This window comes from Genypterus blacodes, unplaced genomic scaffold (assembly GCF_046128005.1).
Source record: "Genypterus blacodes isolate CSIRO-AG114 ecotype Tasmania unplaced genomic scaffold, CSIRO-AGI_Gbla_v1 ptg000058l_1, whole genome shotgun sequence".
NCBI lineage: Eukaryota > Metazoa > Chordata > Actinopteri > Ophidiiformes > Ophidiidae > Genypterus > Genypterus blacodes.
Window position 1 is genome coordinate 3,718,262 of NW_027466870.1, and position 17,993 is coordinate 3,736,254.

The 17,993-nt window shown below is 46.5% G+C and overlaps 3 protein-coding genes across 4 annotated transcripts; 1 reads left to right on the forward strand and 2 right to left on the reverse strand.

The window, feature by feature from the left end:
* Positions 1-310: 310 nt before the first annotated feature.
* Positions 311-3,378, reverse strand: loxl5a (lysyl oxidase-like 5a). 2 transcript variants are annotated; one of them, XM_076153377.1, is made up of 6 exons: positions 2,427-3,378; positions 1,996-2,104; positions 1,357-1,494; positions 1,087-1,243; positions 888-983; positions 311-791 (listed from the first exon to the last, which is right to left on the reverse strand). In XM_076153377.1, exons 1-6 carry the CDS (start codon positions 3,376-3,378, stop codon positions 672-674), a joined length of 1,572 nt encoding a protein of 523 aa, XP_076009492.1. In that variant the 3' UTR covers positions 311-671. The 2 variants fall into 2 exon arrangements, with proteins under 2 accessions (XP_076009492.1, XP_076009493.1); XM_076153378.1 differs by having other exon boundaries at positions 2,002-2,104; positions 2,427-2,751.
* Positions 3,379-4,440: 1,062 nt separating this feature from the next.
* On the forward strand, positions 4,441-12,777 carry chaf1a (chromatin assembly factor 1, subunit A (p150)). The gene is made up of 16 exons (XM_076153621.1): positions 4,441-4,761; positions 6,093-6,134; positions 6,464-7,089; positions 7,282-7,344; positions 7,481-7,725; positions 7,844-7,925; positions 8,045-8,113; positions 8,212-8,426; positions 9,328-9,499; positions 9,612-9,692; positions 9,925-10,035; positions 10,137-10,386; positions 10,637-10,808; positions 11,187-11,502; positions 11,647-11,728; positions 11,919-12,777. Exons 1-16 carry the CDS (start codon positions 4,695-4,697, stop codon positions 12,038-12,040), a joined length of 2,715 nt encoding a protein of 904 aa, XP_076009736.1. The 5' UTR covers positions 4,441-4,694; the 3' UTR covers positions 12,041-12,777.
* Positions 12,778-13,177: 400 nt separating this feature from the next.
* ubxn6 (UBX domain protein 6) lies at positions 13,178-17,365 on the reverse strand. The gene is made up of 11 exons (XM_076153239.1): positions 17,182-17,365; positions 16,624-16,781; positions 16,410-16,474; positions 16,151-16,279; positions 15,950-16,047; positions 15,781-15,856; positions 15,572-15,656; positions 15,237-15,456; positions 15,023-15,153; positions 14,787-14,935; positions 13,178-14,682 (listed from the first exon to the last, which is right to left on the reverse strand). The coding sequence occupies exons 1-11, from the start codon at positions 17,262-17,264 to the stop codon at positions 14,557-14,559; spliced, it is 1,320 nt and encodes a 439-aa protein (XP_076009354.1). The 5' UTR covers positions 17,265-17,365; the 3' UTR covers positions 13,178-14,556.
* Positions 17,366-17,993: the final 628 nt, after the last annotated feature.

Below are 17,993 nucleotides of genomic sequence, written 5' to 3' on the forward strand. Positions count from 1 at the left end.
TATAAAATCAAGACTACCCTCCAAACATTCAAGGGTATGCAAAGGAGCATAATACACAATGGCACTAGGTTTAACAAATCTACACAAAATCGCACAAATGATACACACCAGCAGTGCCAAGTGTGTTTTCATACAACATCCATCATCACTAGAGATCATCACCTATGTGGCAAAGATAAGACCAATATGGAAAATAACAATAATAATAATAATAATAATAATAATAATAATAATAATAATGATAATGATAATGATAATGATAACAATAACTTATATTTGAAGAGCATGGTTGACCTTTTTCAAACTCAGCACCTCTTCAGTCCAACATTATGACTGAATACATTTTAACACTACAGACAGTCACTTGTTGTCTCCACATTTGTTCATCACGCTCAAAGGGTTAACAAAAATGTCAGTGGCAAATAAAATATAACAATTATGCAAATAAAAATAATAAGAATAACTTAACATGTAGTCTGGCTGTAGCTGTATGTTACAGTATGTTAATGAAGTAATGTAGGATTAACAAGAAAGTCCTCAGATATCAGCGAGGGTCTGTTAACTTAAAACTTCATGCATATCAACTTGGGAATTACGTCCATTAAGTCAACTAGTTTCCTTCTAAACTGCTGAACTGATTACATGTCTAAGTTTGAACCCATGTACGTGACTCACACAGTGATCCTGCAGTTCCTCGCCTGGACGTAGCTTCCTGTGTACCTGATGTCACATCGCACCTCATTGTTGGAGAAGTTGGACTCCTGGACCAGCTGAGAGGGGTTCACTGTCACCTGAGACACATGTTTGAGACACGCAATGTAAACATGGAAAATCCAACACTGCCCACTGCATTTCACTGGCTTCATGTAGCAGATGTATGCCCCCACCTTAAGAATGTAGTTTCCTGGTGGTACATCGGTGATGTCGATCCACTGGCAGTCGATGTTGGCGTGATACGTATCATAGCAACCAGGCCCGAGCCCCTGAGAGAGAAGTGTGAGAGCTGACGTTAGGCTCATCTGATTATTATTATTATTATTATTATGTCTTCTGATAGAGAGATGACTGATCTCAGACCAGGCCTACCTGTGTGTGAGCAGTGCAGGCAAAGCGCCGCCGTACTCCCGGGTCACAGGAAGTGTCCTCCAGGCAGAAACTGGCCTTGTGTCCTTCAGCAACCTTGCGTCCAGTGGAGATGTCCAGCAGGTCATATGTGCTGAAGGCCTCCATGCTGTGGTAGTGCCTGGGTAGAGAGACACAGTAACATACTCTGATTACATCCAAACATCAATCCCCACACTGTTCTACTGCTGTATCCTTTAGCTCTATAGTGTGAGGTCCGAACTGTGGACATACTGGTGACAGCTGTGCCATTCCCACTCATGTCTGGGCTTCATGGGGAGGAAATCTGCCGTTCCTTGGTTCTTCACGCGCTGTGGGAAGCGCAGCAGCACTCTGTAGTCGAGATCACTCACACCCGACTGGTACGCAGACCTGGAGGACAGAGAAAGGAATGAGCCAAGTATCTTAGATTGTGCAATGGGGCTCCTGAGGTCTGATAACACCAACACTAATCTACAATAAAGACAAAGTGTAGAACAGAGGGTCAATCAGAGGAAGCGACAGATGTGGTTTCTGGTCTTGCCTCTTGTTTTTACATTCACCTCAGGAATCCTTCGCCTTTCATTTCAGGGCTTATTTTACTTGGCAGAGAAGCCGCTCAGATCTGAGGAGAGAATCTTGCTCCCTTGCCAGATGTGTGTGCAGCCGCTCAGTCACCCAGCTGTTGCTTCCAAACTGAACCAGTGTGTGAGGCCAAAATGCATCCTACTGTAGCCTCAACTGTTCAAGCTTTGCTAGAGGAAACAAACTTTTGCTGGGAATTCTTAAACACATACAGTGGCACATTGTCCCACACAGGCAGGTGCAGCAAAGCACACACACCTGCTTTAAATGACAGGTGTAAAAGAATACTAGAGAGAGAGAGAGGTGCACCTGGACAGACAGTTCTCCTCCGCAGCACAGCGCAGTGCGTACATCTGCACTCTCTGGATGTAAGAGGCAGCTTGGATGTAATATGGGTCAGGAACCAAATCTGGCAGACCTGCAGAGACAATGAATACACTTCGGTTAATTTGGCCTCAGCAGCAAACTGAGTGTATTGGATACATGTAAAGGGCTTTACCACCTCTTCTATACAAAACATAGACAATAAAAACGTATTGCAAAGTTTATGTTTAATGACTGAATGACTTTAATGGCATTTAATGGTAAATATTTATGCTTAATGTGGTTCTAGTGCACCAATGCTGGATAAACATATTGATTGGCTATACATTAAGTTGATTGAAAGTTGATTAACACTTATGCATGATCGATAAGTATATTTCTCTGTCCTTCGTGCTTAATGTGTCCACACACTGTACCGTTGTGGAAGAACCTGGTGCCATAGCCGGTTGCAGGCTGATTGCGCGCAGGAGCCCTGTTTCTTGCATCTGGTGGATAGAGGTTATAGTGGACGGAGTTCCTGTGGAAGATGCTGTGCGGGTCCCGGGGGTCGTCCCTGCTTGTAGCCGGTGCTGATTCTGGTCTCGGAAGGGGGAAGTGTGTCTCCACGGCGTTGCTGGACAGTGCTGTGGGGGGAACGTTGGACTCCAGCATGACTCTGCTGATAGACTGCGCTCTGTGGCCATCATCCTCGGTGATGCTGAGGAACCCAGGTGGAGCAGATGATAGGGTCGGGGATTCTGGGCTCTCAGGTCTTATGTGACCGCCTCGGTTGTGCGTAAAGTTCGGGGGTCTCTCCGGTGGCACGGTGGCTGGTAGTAAAGGACCCGGCGGGCCTGCGTCATCCCCATGCGTACTCCTACCTCCTCTTGGGACTCCGCTGCCAGAGAACTCCTGGGCAGCGATGAGAGAGGGAGCGGTGCCATTAAACTGGGCTTGGTGTCCCGCAGCCTCGGTCTGTCTGATGGGTACGCTGGGCTGTGCGGGCTGATTACGGGTCCCCGCAGTGGATCGCCGCGAAGTGAGTAAATACTGTCCTGCGTCGGCTCCAAGAACCGAAGCATCCATCTGGCCGAGGTCGTTTTGTTGAGGGTCCTGCACCGATCTGATGCTGGAGGGTCTCTCTTGGACAGCAGGCGGGTTAGCTCGGTTTAAGTTGTTTCTATTTGTCAGGCTGAAGAACTGACTGCGCCTTTTCGTGTGTGGGGGACGATATTGAGTCCCTGTGCTCAGTAAACTGTAGACCTGACCGTTATTCTCCCACTGGATGCGGTGTCTCCACGGTCCAACACGTGCGCGCAAGTTGTGCTGCCCGGTACCTAAACACACCAGAACATAAAGGCAAATCAGCAGGATGGCAAACTTCTCCATGGCTCAGCGTGACCTGTGTGCAGAGCTCCAGCGCTGAGACGTTAACGACGCACATTTGATTCGGACATGAGTGATGAGGATGAGGATGATGATGATGATGATGATGATGATGATGATGATGATGGTGGTGGTCCAATGCTGTCACGCAGTTGCGCACAGCACCGGCCGCGGATAAAGTTTGGTGTGAGATGCGTTCAAGTGTCAAGTGTAATTTGAGCACCAGAAGAAATCGACCTGTGGAGTGACAATATAAGACAAGAGGCTGCTGTTGCGAAAAGCACCCTCTAGTGGCCAAACATGAACAGCTCAACATTTAGCCTCTGTTGCTCAGTGATTCTAGCGATATTGGCTTTATTTCACTGTGTGAGCTGTTTTAAATACGTATAAAAACAGGGGACATGTCCGGGGACATCCAGCAGACACCCCGCTGTCCAGAATCCATTTTCGTTTTCAGTCTAAACTTAACCCCACAACCTGAACAACCGCTATACTGAATGTTGGCTAGTTTCCCGGTAAACCTGAGCTGGAACAAATGTTGGATTCAGTGATGGTTCATAATTTAATAGTTCATGTACGAATGTGTAAACTTATTGCAAAATACATAATGTCATAGCGCATTCTCTCTAAACTAAACCCCATTGGTTGTGAAGAAAACTTAGCAACCTGGTGGCAACCTGGTGGCAACCTGGACTCCTGAAGGACACAGGCTACGGCCAATGATAAGGTCCGAAACATCAGCCAGGAGGCGTGGTCGGAAGGAAAACTCTAGTGTTGCACGGTTTATTGTGCAAGGTGGTCCGGTGACCCCGGTGAGTGGTGCATTGATTTACCTAGCCCACTAAATGAATGATAATGTAATATTGTACTTTATTTTGACGTAGAATTAGAACAGATAACTTCAGAACACGCGCTCATTTAATAAGAGAAACATTTATTTTGTTTTACGAAGAGACAATATTGGACTCGATATACCGGACAACCTAGGTACACAAAACAAACGCCCTCAGCTCCAGCCCGCGACTTTACTCTGACCAATCACCAGCCACTACTGATGGACGTGACACACTCCCGCCAATTCCGACTGGGGAGCGCGAGGGATCCAGTCGGTGTAAATTATGGTCGTATGAGGGAAATACAAAGGGAGGACAGGTTTGGTTTTTATTAGAATAAACGATACATTCATGTCGTCTAGATTATAACACGACGGCTCTCGGTTCATCGTCGGGGTAGCTCCATTTACACGAGCTGTGTTGCTGCCTGGAAGCTGTTTTGGCGAGAAATATCGCCGCGAGAGGAGCACCGGGTTGGTGGTTGGGATGTTGGCGGCGGAAAACCCATCCGTGGACGGACACTTGGCAGCTTCTACCCCCACAAGAACAAGAGGTACAGCCGCGGCCTCGACCGGCAAGTTTGATTGAGAACTTAAATAACTCGGGAGACAAAATGTCCACTGTCGCACCGAGGTCGGAGTGGGATGTCGGGAGAATTATAGGAGTTTGGGACACTGACAAAAGAAGTAAAGTTGATGTTAGTAGCTAGATGTTTACAAATTAGATTTACCTAATTGTTTAAGCTTCATGTTAACATATAGTTGTTGTCGTTGGTTCACATTAGTAGTTGTAGTTTTAATAGTTGATTCAATCACGTCTCAAGCCTTTGGTGAGTTTCTTAAGCAAACAGACGCCAATGTAGCGGACGCTATTTGTTAAGCTACGGGCCTTGGTAAAACATTAACTGGAAAGCCAATTCCTGTTTCTAACGTAGCTTCTGGCCTTTTAACTTTGAATGAAAGTGTGTTACCCTAACATATGTATTGTTAGACGGTGTCAAGTATTTGACGCCATTTCTAAATCAATGAAAGCTAACGTAGCATTCATGTTGGTCCGGTACGTTTAGTCGCTGTTTCTACCTTGCTAGCTAACAGTTTGTCGTCACCTGCTTAGTGTAGCTTACGAGCTAACTAACTCGACGGGCACAGAGAGTAGCTTTTAGCTGCACTTATGAAGTCTTTTCTCCAGGGCAAAGGTTCCATTTTCATTCCCCACTATACACACTTTCTGCATCGGACAGACATCCTTCTCCTCACGGCCCCACGGTGCCTGCTTTGACGTCCTGACCGGGCCTCCTTCACCGTCTCTGATGCCGGTTGGCGGGAGAGCGAGCTGCACTCATCCATTAGCTTCTTTATTACACTTCCATATTTGGTAGACAACTTTTCTTACATATGCGACATCCCATGCAGCAAACTATCACCAATGTTTACAAGACGATTTCCTGTTTCAATACTCAAAGTGTTGCGTTCATGCCGGTGAAACGGGGCTCTGAAGCTCCACGGTGCAGCGGTGTAAACTCAACCTGCATGTTTTGTTTCAATCAATGACCCCAAGCAAATGGCGCTGGAATGGCGATGTCCAGCTGTCGAGTCTTCAAATGTTCTGTTCTCGGAGTTACACACTTATTGTATTATATATTTAGTCATTATAGTTCAATTCAATCAGTTGGTGCTGGCTGATCCTTCCAAACACTTCTAACATCTTAAGAAGTAGATATAGTAATGTATTATTGTGGCTTAATGTACATATAGGCTATAATGGTCTTGTGGTTGTTGTGACGCTGTACACTGACTGATCTACACTGAGTGTGTGCCAATACACATTGTTTTGATTTATGTTTGTCTTTCTTTATTAATGTTATGTCTGTGCTCTCTCCTGCAGACATGGATTGTAAACAAGGGAACAACAAGAAACTTATTCAAGGTATATTGTGATAGAATTACTATGACAACAAGTCTCTTTGTGTTTATTTAACATAGAGGGTTATTGTATTATTGGCTTTATAGTGACACCAAAACATTACTGAACCCTTTGAAACCCCTATTAAAGATTCAGATATATGATTGAACAGATGTTGTTTGTTGTTTTATGGCTCTGTTTTTGTAATCTGTGAATGACTTGAAACATTTTTATTCAACTTTAATACAATTTACTAGTTTTCAAATGCTATTTTGCTGAGTAATGTTGCTATTCCTCGTTGCATAGTTTGTGCACAAATTATAACAAAACATTTTCCTGTGCTTTTCCTTCAGCTCGCCTCCCATTCAAGCGATTGAACCCTGAACCTAAGGAGAACCAGACGCCTAAACGACCCCGTGCTCCCCCTCGCACTGAACCGGCCGCCTCAGACCGGGAGAATGAGACGGAGCTCTCCCCCCTTCCTGTGCGCAACGGACCGCCACTGGTTAACGGCCGCGGGCCCCTCGACGGCTTTGTCAGCCGCAGCCGCCCAGAAGCATCGGATGAAAATATGGTTATAGATCTGGTTGAGGATAGCTCTTCGTCTCCAGTAAAACTCTCTGCAGCCTCTGCCTCTCCTCGCCTCCCTGTTAAAGACAAAGAACAAAGCAAAGACAAAAGGCCATCTGGAAAATCCAGCAAAGGTGACACTGAGGAAACTCATGCTTCGGACTGCGAAGTTATCGATAGCGACGAGGATGAAGATGAAGAGGAAGAGGCAGAGGATAGGAAGCACGCCGATTCGACCTCACAATTAGATCTAACGCAGGATTCTGACAGCGAATCAGAGGAACTGGAGGAGTCGGCCAATATATCCAGTCTTGCAAACGGGTCTACAGTGTCGCCCTCATCAGCCAGCTCGGCGTCTGAGGGCTCTCCAGAACAATCTGAGGGCCACACACCCAACGCTACACCTGCAGTGAGTACAACACACACAAAGGCTGTATCAGGGTTTATTCTTGAACCCGCAAGTCGCAGAAATGACGGAGGGAAGAAGTGTTAAACCATTACTATAGTGGAATTACCTGGTTTTGTTTTGAATCAGTCAAATATAAGACTGGAAGCATCCTGACACTTTCCTTAAAACATTCCTGTTCCTTTTTTTTCCCAGGATCCAAAGACCACACCCAGGATCCCAGCAGACGAGAAGGCCGCTAAAAGACGCTCGCTGAAGGTGAGATGAGTGTGTGCAACGTACACAATGCAGTTATAGTGAGAATTTAGTTGTTCTTTCAGAAATCGAATGCTTAATCCTCCATCTCTCTTTTCCTGATCATCGTTTATTAAAACCGCGGCTCTTGCCATTGTAGAACCTACAAGAACAGGAGGAGCGGCTTCGGCAGCGTGAGGAGAAGGAACGGCAGAGGGAAGAGGCCAAAGCTGCCAAAGAGAGAAAGAAAGAAGATGCCCGGAAACAAAGAGAGGAGCGGGAAAAGGAGAAACGGGAGAAAAAAGAAAAGGACGAGAGGGAGAGACGGGAGAAGAAGGAAAAGGACGAGAAGGAGAAGGCAGACAGGTTAAAGGCGAAGGAGGAGCTACGGAAATCCAAACTGGAGTGAGTTGTGTTCTTCCTTTCTATTGTCATGAACCTCATTCAGTTTGTGCGTCTTTAGAGTCGGAGTTTCTCATAGAATGTGTAATAATGGACGATAAATATTGGGTTCAAACCTCAGAGCTAAACTGGAAGAAAAGAGAAAGAAAGAAGAGGAGAAGCGAACGAAAGAAGAGGAGAAACGGGTGAAAGAAGAGAAAGAGGTGAGTTCATACAGAGAGGTGTTGGTATGCAGTGTGAGGATGTCGCATCTCTTCCTCCACATTTGCTGTAAACAATCAGCCTGGATCATTGATCACTGATTGACTCGTTCTCTTCACAGCGAATCAAAGCAGAGAAAGCAGAGATCACAAGGTTTCTACAGAAATCCAAGACCCAGCAAGCGCCAAAGGTAGCAGATGACACATTTATCATCTTAGCTGTGACCTGAATGTGTGTTGTGACTTTTTAAATGATAACCCTTACCGTCCCCTCTCTCTCCCCTCTCAGACTCTTGCGGCTGCTTGTGGAAAGTTTGCTCCCTTTGAGATTAAAGGGAACATGTGTCTGGCTCCGCTGTGCCGGGTTCAGTGTGAGGACTCTGTTTTGGAGGAGCTGGACCAGTATTTGTTAAATCCCACCGATAACCTCAATAGGAAAGACTGGATTGAGAAAAAGCCCCGCAGCTCAGGACCGACTAAGCTCAGAGAGACGGAACCGCTCAGGTAAGACCGGCTGCAACCAGCGTCCCACTCAGTCTGCTTGAATTACCCTTACACAATGTCCAAGGATGCTGTAAGACTAGATTTACTGTATTACAAATGACAGGATGGGAAAGAGCAAGAAGCGTATTCTCTTTATTCAGGTCCTCTAAACTAAACTAAACTTCTGTTATGTGCTTTGTGTTATGATCAATCATGTATCGGCTAATATTATAGCTGAATAGGGAGTCTGGCACCTAAACGCCTGTCTGCTGTAGGCACCAGACAGACAGACAGACAGGACGTATCTTTTATTTGCACTTTCACATTAACACACAAAGGGATGAGGTTTAAGAGAAAAAATCTGTGGTTCCTGGTTTCCTGTGTCAGAGTTGTTCCCTGTCAGTTCCTCAGGCTCGTTGTGCTGCCGCAGTCTTTTACCGCTGAGTTGCATGTTTTTCTTGTGGCCTTATTTTGACGGGCTCGCTCATTCTCCTTCAGTTTTTGAAACCAGAATGAGTCGGCTTGGGGCTTCCTTGTTTGTCAAACGGGGGTTTTGTGACGCTACACTACACAAAATGTTCTATGTGCTGTAGACGGATTTAAGATAATTTTTTATGAATTGATACCATCAAAATGAAGCATTAACTGATTAATTAAGCACTAGGATGTGTAGCTTTAGTTGGGTGCTGGGTTCTGCACTGTGGTCGCCCTCTGCTCAGAGCTCAGGTTAGTTTAAATGCAATGAACATCCTGGTACTTTTGTGCAATTGACAGTATTTCCTCTGTTTTGGGAGTGGACTGATGGTGCTCCAGTGTGATGAACACAGAGCTGTTGGTCCATTCTTTAAGGACCGTTCTGTCTAAAGTTAAACCCCGGTGTGCTGTGTTAACCATCTGTCCTCTCTGTGTGCTGATGTCTCAGGGACTGCATCATGGCGGTGGAGGGGCCTAAAGCAGACGGTGTCCCAGACCGAAAACGCTACGGCCCCATGAAGCTGCTGCAGTTTCACGCAAACTACCGTCCCGCCTACTGGGGCACGTGGAGTAAGACGAGCTCACACATCTCCCCTCGCTGCCCCCTTACACGGGACAAGGTGAGGAAAACATTACCTTTTTAGAGACGGGGAAGAAAACGGCTTTTCTACATTTTTAAATGAAGTACAGAAGAGACGATTGTACTGTTTATGCTCCGCTCCCTCATCACAGGATCTGTTGGACTATGAGGTGGACAGCGATGAAGAATGGGAGGAAGAGGAGCCTGGAGAGTCCCTGTCACATAGTGAAGGGGTAAGTGTCATTGAAAGGTGGAACAACCATTAGGTTTTGGCAGACTGGTGTGTTGTAAAAATGGCTTGTATCGATTTGAACTTTACTAATACACCTTCACATACATGAACACATAACCTTCATCATCCTTTCATATATCAGTCCCAAGCTAAGGTGCTCACATTAGTTTGGGCCTTATTTGTGAAATTAGGTGACTATTGGCTTTCTTACCTATAAATATACAAACTTTCAGGAGGACGAGGAGGAAGGAGGCGAGGATGCGGATAATGACGACGAGGACGATGATGGATTCTTCGTTCCACATGGATACCTCTCAGATGGAGAGGGCGCTCTGGAGGACGAGGTAAAGAAGGAGCCTGATCGTACCTCATAAACCTTTGAAATGGGAGTGTGAGTGAGCTGTTTCCTGTTTGTTCCTGTATTCACTCATGTGCAACCTTTCAGGAGGGCGGCGACTTGGAAAAGCAGAAACTACGCCAGTCAATGAAAGCCAGGGAATGGGACGAACTGATGTCCACCAAAAAGAAGATGAAGGTGCTGGAGCCCGTGGTGAGAGGCTGCGTCTGGGAGGGCGAAGGTCGAGCGGCGGAGCAGTTCCAGTCTTACGCCGTGTGTCTGGTTGAGCCGCTACCCAAGGCCGACAACAGCCCCAGCCCAGAGGAGCTGACACGCAAGACCCAGAGAGAGGAACGATGTAAGTGTGACACTCTACTGAGCGCTGTGGGACCGAGACAGATGGAAGTGCTGTCAGTCATTATTCCTGACATCTCCACACTCAATCACTGACTTTACAAGCTTCAAAATGAAAATAAGCAATTAGTGGAAACAGAAAGATGTAGAGAGACGAAGCGGGAGGACATAGGACAGCCGGTTTGTCCCTTTGTCCCCTTCAGCACACACATACTGCTGCTCACCTTTATCTGCCTCTTGTTTCCCACCTGCAGTACTCGGACACTTGCTGCCTCTGCTGCACGGCAACGGCAACAGCAGTAAAGTCATCATCACAGAGTTCCAGGAGTTCTGCCGCCAGCAGACTTCCTCTGCTTCAACATCGTCATCATCATCAGTTCCTGAGCTGTCCAGTCCTCCGAGCTCATCAGAAAACATCCCCACTAGGTAACACACTTACACACTAACACACTGTAGTGTAATGACCTGAGCCCAGGCTCTGGGACTATGACATCACCAATTTAATAATTCAATGTTATTGAAATATACGGCTTTGAATTATTCAGTGTGTTGTTGTAAACACAAAAACACAGATTAGGGACCCTCACACCCACACACTCTCTTGTTTCTCCCTGATATGCAGTGCACACATGCTGTTTATCTGTGTGTGCTGTTTATGTGCTGTCTGACTGTTTGACTGCACAGATGTATGATTTAGAGTATGAACCATTTGTTAAGTGAATCACTCCAGAACGATCCTCCAGGTTTAATCCATGGCCTCCTTCCCTGTTGCAACACCTTAAGCGTTTTCCTCCCGTTTATCAGGATGCATGTGAAGCGCCTCATCAAGAGCCACGCCGTGTACGAGAAGCGCTCCACCCACAAACGCTGCTGCTGGTACGTGCACACGGATGTCCTCTCCCGGTTTGGCCAGGCGGCTCTGTCTGTGCCCTGCCAGTGGTCCTACCTCACCACGGGCGCTCGAGAAGAGTCCCGTGAAGAGCCGCTGGCAGCCACGGGCTCTCAGGGGAACTCGCCCACCACGCCTCAGACCTCCTCCACCGCCTCCTCGTCCTCCAACAAGAGGAAGAGCACGGGCAGCATGTCAATCACCAAATTTATGAAGAAGTGTACCGAGCAGGTGGGGAAGGTTCTTATTCCAATGATCAGTAATGTAACACGAACTCATCCCTTCATCTAACACGTCTGCAGCCTTTGTCAGGTCAGGCGCTCTGCTTTGTGGGCCATTGTTTTCTCAAATCCTTTTTATTTCTCTGTTCAACAGAAGGAGCCGATGGAAGTGGATGGTTTTCAAGCTGACACTGAGGATGATGATGAAGACTGTGTGGTCGTCTCTGTACAGAATGGTGCGTTAGAAGACACAAAGAAATGTTGAGCCAAAGGTTGACATTTTGCAAGGCATGATTTTACTAAAATAAATGTGTCTGGGCACATTTAACTCGTACTTTATGTGCATACATGTAGAACAAAGTGAGACTAATGGATGATGTGGCATATTAAAGAAGGCCTAATTCAAATCAAACATTTGAACTGTAGATTCAGTCAGGAAGAAGCTGAGTGCGGGAGACGGCCTGATGGAAGCGACGCCCTCAGACACGGCTGCTCTCCCTCTGGCCAGCGCTGCTCAGACTCTCACCACTGCCGGAGGACAGGAATAAGACGCCGGCCCTCTCCTCTCCTCCGTCACCTCCGGGACCCTGCACCTTCCCGAGTGCCCCCTATATCCTCCCCCCCCTCCCTGGGTCTGACCTCCACTGAGTCCAAGACAGAACCGGTTCCTCATGTAAGACGAAGCACTGCTCTCTGGTAGAATCTGCTCAGTATTGTCCACTCCTCCTCCAAGCCTCATAACTTTAAATCAGGAGCCATCGTGCCTGTAAAATGTAGTTGTACATAAAGTTCCGTCTCGGATTCAATAACTGTCGGTACGCTACATTTGTGTTTTGAGTCTTTGCTGAGGGTGGAAGCCTCTGGCCCTGCGTTGGCTCCTCAGATGGAGAAAAAGAGAAACGGTCAGTTGTGGTATCAGAAGTGGCGTCCAGATTTAAACAAATTGGCCTTCGGACAGCATTACTTATGGTTGTTGAACTGTTGTTGGAATATTCATAGCATTGTTGGATTTCTCAGAACCTTGGTATAAATGTAAATAGTTTCCATGGAATAAAAAGCGAGGCTGAAAGTCCGTACATCCGCTTCCCTTTGACTTAAATGGTCGCATTTGTTCTGCAGCTTCTACTTCTGACGCCTCACTGGTTGGAGTAGTTGCTGGTTGCTGGTTGCTCTGTACTCTGTACAGTTTGGTCCTGTGTCAAAATGTTTTATAAATATTTGTTTTCTGTATTTTTTCAAGAATACTTGAACAGGATAAAATTCATTAAACCTTAATAAGAGTATTGCACTTTTACATTTCTTTCATTCCCTTATCTCCATGACAACCACATCATTTACTCAGTCATTTTCAGCATTACTTGTTTTTGTTTTGGAGATTTCTAGGCATGCTGTTGTTGCTGAGGCTCCTGTGAAGTAAAACATCTGCCCACTGTTTCAATCTGCATGTTTCTATTTCATTTCACTTCACTTATCTTTGCTTTACTTAGTTTCTTTTGTTTCAGGTCTTGAGTCGGCTTCACTAAAGAGTTGCTACATACAGGAAAAGGTCCAGCACTAAAATATAATGAGCATAGAAGTCGAGGACGTTTGTAATCCTAAATGTTCTCTCCCCTTATTCTTAGCTGTGTTAGAAGTCGAGGTCGTCTGAGCAGTAAGGAACCTTAAATAGGATCAGGGACCAAAAGTGGAGATGCAACAGAAGCTGTATTTATTACAGGTAGGTTAAAAACCAACAAAACACAACTTGGAACGGAACATTAGAACAGATCACAACCGCGATTGACATCTTAATACAAATTAGTTGAAATACACTTTGTACTTCAGCACAGTGACTGAGGCTGGACGAGACGAGATGAGCTGAAATATGGACTTCGTAGGTGACTGCTTCATGAGGAGCGGTGAAACTCATTAGTATAAGAGTAGAACACAAGTGATGAGGTCTGCAGTGTGAATCGGCCACACAGGGCCGACCTTCACCTTGTCTGTAAATGTGTGTAATGCATCACGTTTACTGATTTAACTGGTAGATTTACAACAAAATAAACTAAGAAATGTTTCAATCTCTGCACGAGGCTCACTTAACAACAAATGTGTTGCCTGATCCACCACTTTGATTTCTCGAAGCATAACTTGTATATTCCTTTCATGCTGAATATCAAATATAAACCCTATTTCACTTATTGAAATATATTCGAAACTACAACACAACCAACACCATCACAACAAGCTTCCATGCTGCCCATTTTAACAAAATAGTTAATTCATGGTTTGTGTACTGGAGTCAGTGTTTACATGGAGCTTGTGCAATTGACGGGTGAGTTAAAAAGCCATAAAACTGGTTTACTCCGACGCAAGCGGATTAAATGATCAAATGGATCGACACTGAGGAGAGCAAGGACCAGAAGACCAACTGGCAGCACAAGCTTAACTCTACAGCGAATCACACTAAAATCAAACAGGACGATAACGGATTTAACATTGAGCGCAGCCAAACCAAAGTTAAAGCGTTACAGTGAACTCACACTGAGCCTTAAACATGAACGAAAAACATCTGACACTCAACACAGGTCAACCATACCGGTCTTCTGCTTTTATACGACCGTACATCTGTTAATCAAACACTTGCATAAAGCCAAATGCATTGTTATGTTGGAACAAGGGAGGAAGTGCTGACACAGCTGACACCGGGTCTCTCTCCTGCCTCATACCTGAGCGAGCGCCGACCCAACCTGTTTACTACACAGCATGGACATTCATATTGCAACGAATACGGAGAAACAACACTTACACTTTGCTTCCCCTCTTTACATCTGCTAGTAGTGTTTCAAACATTTTGGTGAGTTAGTCTGCAGGAGTGACGCTGTGCCCACAGCCAGGAGGGATGGATGAGACTCAGCAAAACAAGTGGACTAGGCTGATGGTTCTCTCAGTGTGTATGCTGCTGTGATTTAGCATTCGTATGCTAAGATCTACTGATCACTAGTCGATGGTGGGGGGACCAGATTTGGTCCCTGTAGTGTTGTGGGGGCAGCAGGGACAGCTCAGGGACAGGGAGGACTCAGGCTCAGCTCAGGGTCTGAATGGTTTCCAGCAGCTCGGGCTTCAGGTGTGCGGGGCTCCTCCCTCCTGCAGCTGCGATGTCCGCCTGCACAACTGCATCCCAGGAGAACGTGAGCAGGGCAGCCGGGACCTGAAGGACAAAGAGGCGATCAGGTTTGAAACTTAAAGAGAAATGAGTCATCAAATGTTTCATCCTGGGACTTTTGCTGCGGTTGTTTGCTTGTTTGTTCTCACCAGGTTGCACTCGGCGAGAGCGACGTCTTGGGCCTCTTGGAGTTTCTGGCCTCCGGGGGCAATGAGCTCAAACGGCTGCCAGCATTCCACCAGGGAGTCCCGAATGAACTGGAACAGCACGGGCACCCGGTCCCAAGCATAGAAGGTCCCTGGGGTCACAACATCACACTGGGTCACATGACTCCATATCCATCAGATTCAAATGAAGAGGCTTTCCTTTCTGAACAGACTCTGACCTTGCAGCAGGTTCCCATCAGGTAATCTGACTCTCAGCAGAGTGTAGTTGTATTTCCTCCTCTCCCTCTGCTCCTCTTTCTCCCTCATGGCCTTTGTGCGCAGCATCGCGTTCTTCTCCAGCAGTTCAGACCTGAGAGGAGCAGAGAGCCTGTTATTGGAGCACTACAGTTGAAACCGTACCTTCCATTTGGACCTTGTGGCTGGTGTGTGTACTTCTGCAGCTGCTCCTTCTTCAGCTCCTCCGCCGTCAGGTTGTAGAACTCCGACGGCAGCTCGAACCGCGTGGCGTTAGGAGACTGCCTGAACGCTTGGGGCTGTCTGTCCAGCTGAGCTCTGACGGGTTCTCCCCTCTGGAGACGGTCTCTCCTCTCCTTCATCAGCTCCAACGCGTCCTCACTCTGCTCCGGCAACACCAGGAACTCCTCTTCCTCATCTGAGAGTAGAGCAAGGCCAGATTGTGAATGAGCAAATTGTGTTTTCCGGGTAAATCCTCTCGACTGAACCCAACAAGTGACCCCACCATGTATCTCAGAAGCTTCCAGACTCACCTTGACCCTCCACAGGGAGCATAACGCTGATGAAGCCCAGGGCCTGCAGGAACTCTCTGCTCCCCTCAACACTCGCCACTTTCTCCTGGAATCAAACAGAAGACGTCCTTTCATTTCTCCTCAAACTGGGCACCACAGAAACTAGAGACATGTGAGCAACCAAGGGGGGGAAGTTCAACGTTTATGACACAACACACACACACACACACCTGGTACACTCTGTTGCTGAGTTTAATCTTCCTGTATTTCTCCTCTGTGGGATTCTTGCAGATATTTTCCACGTATCTGTTGGAAGCAGATGACATTTCAAAATCAGTCTAAGTAAGCAGGATGACTTTGCATTTGTCTTCTAATCGTCTTCATCATGAAGTTCCTTACTTGCTGATGATATCCACAGCAGCCTTCACCTTCTCTCTGTCTTTGGTGAATGTTTGCGTCATCATTACAGAAGCCTCCACTTCATCCTCCTCAAACCGCTGACAACAACAAGGAGGAGGAGGAACACGTTACAGTTTAGAAAATACGACTGAGAACTGATGAAGAGGAGAGTGATTTGAGCTGTGGAAGCGTGAAACGTACCATGAAGATGGCCTCCTTAATGTGTGCCTCTCTCTCACTCTTAGTTAAAGTGGCTCCAGTGAGCGGACAGGTGAAGTACACACCTGACACTGAGAGGCAGGACGGATCTTTCACTGGGACTTTGGATCCCTGGGGAAACACGGCTCAGTCATACAGGCAACCAGCATACAGAGGTAACTTTACACACACACACCAGAGCAACAATGTGTGTGTGAGGCAGCTGGGAGTCCGCCTGGCTTACATCACCTCTCATACTGACCTCTGCCAGGTCTGCGTTCTCCTTCTCCCCCAGCGCAGCAGCTTCAGCCTGCAGCTCTCTCTTTACTACAGGGAAATGAAGAAGAAATGATGTGCAGCTGTATATTTAATGCCTCTGTAACACAAAGCCTATATACGGTATAACAGTAACACTACATCTGACTGTATAAACCTGTTCATCTGATCCTCAGTCTAGCCCCTCAGCAAAAACTCACCCTGGTTCCTGATGGCGTCCTGGGACGTGTGCACTTTGGGTCGTGGGTGTTGCTCAATCCTGGCCAGGGCCGCGGCCCCTGCCCGCTGCGCCCCCTCGGTGGGAGCATGGCGGTGATGCTTGGAGCTGGAGCCGCTCTGCACCGCCGCGGCCTTCGCGCTACAACGAACAGAGAGGAAGCATCAGCTGATCGATCATCACAGAGGAGACACGTGGAGCTCGCTGACAGACAACAAAGATGACGGCAACCTGAGCCGGACTTAGACTGACAAAACGTAAGTGAGAGAACAGCTGATCTCCAGTTACTCAGCGACTTAGCTTCCCGAAGGATTAGCTACACCAAAATTAACTCCGCTACTTCTTATGTAACGCTGTTGTTAACGAGCACAAATGCTCACTAATGTTAAAATAAACCCAGTAATGTTGTCCTGAGCTTTCTCATCGAACTGCCATGATACGATCACGTAGTAAACATATGGTTTGTTAATTGTTAGCTATCAGCCATCATTTGTAAATGCTAACTAGCTTTTCTGCAGCTGAGAAAAAGTTTGTAATTAACCTGGCTTCTTCCGTAAGTTTCTTCCCAGGTCCCGCTGTTTTAAATTTCATGTCCTTCTTAATGTCATCGAAAAACTTCTTCATTTCTTTTCGCTGTCAAAGGCAAGGCAGATAGATGAAGAGCATGTAGCTACCGTTAGCTAGGAGGGAGGACCAAAACAAAACCACTTCAGCTGACAGGGCGCTTCCGCTTCAGGGAGGGTTACGTCGCCTCCCTGTGGTGGATACAGAACTGACAGCTAACTATGACGTCACCAAGTGCCGGTTCTCGGTCGGTAGGCAGTGGCTCAGTGGGTAGTGCTTCCGCTTTGGAACCGGAGGGTCGCCGGTTCGAGCCCCTGCCGAGGTGCCCCTGAGCAAGGCACCGAAACCTTAATTGCCGAGGTGCCCCTGAGCAAGGCACCGAAACCTTAATTGCTCCCCCCTCTGGTGGTAATGAAATGTAATGTAAGTCGCTTTGGATAAAAGCGTCTGCCAAATGATCGTAATGTAATGTAATGTAATGTATGGTGGAATGTAGTGGTGGTCAATGATCCAGTCCTATTCACGTCATTTCAGTGAGCTAGGAGGCGAAGAAGTTGAGGGAAAATAATCAATCAATACAGGTTCGTAGACACACACACACACACACACACACATGCACACCCAATGATGAGTGATTTTAGTGCATATAGTTGGTTGATTGTGGAGTTTATCGTTTGTACTGTACAATGTAATTTTGTACATTTAAGTCATAAAATGAATTCTAAAATAAATAAATAAATAAAAATAAATCTCATCACAGTGAAATTTGTTAGTCACAATTACTCATCA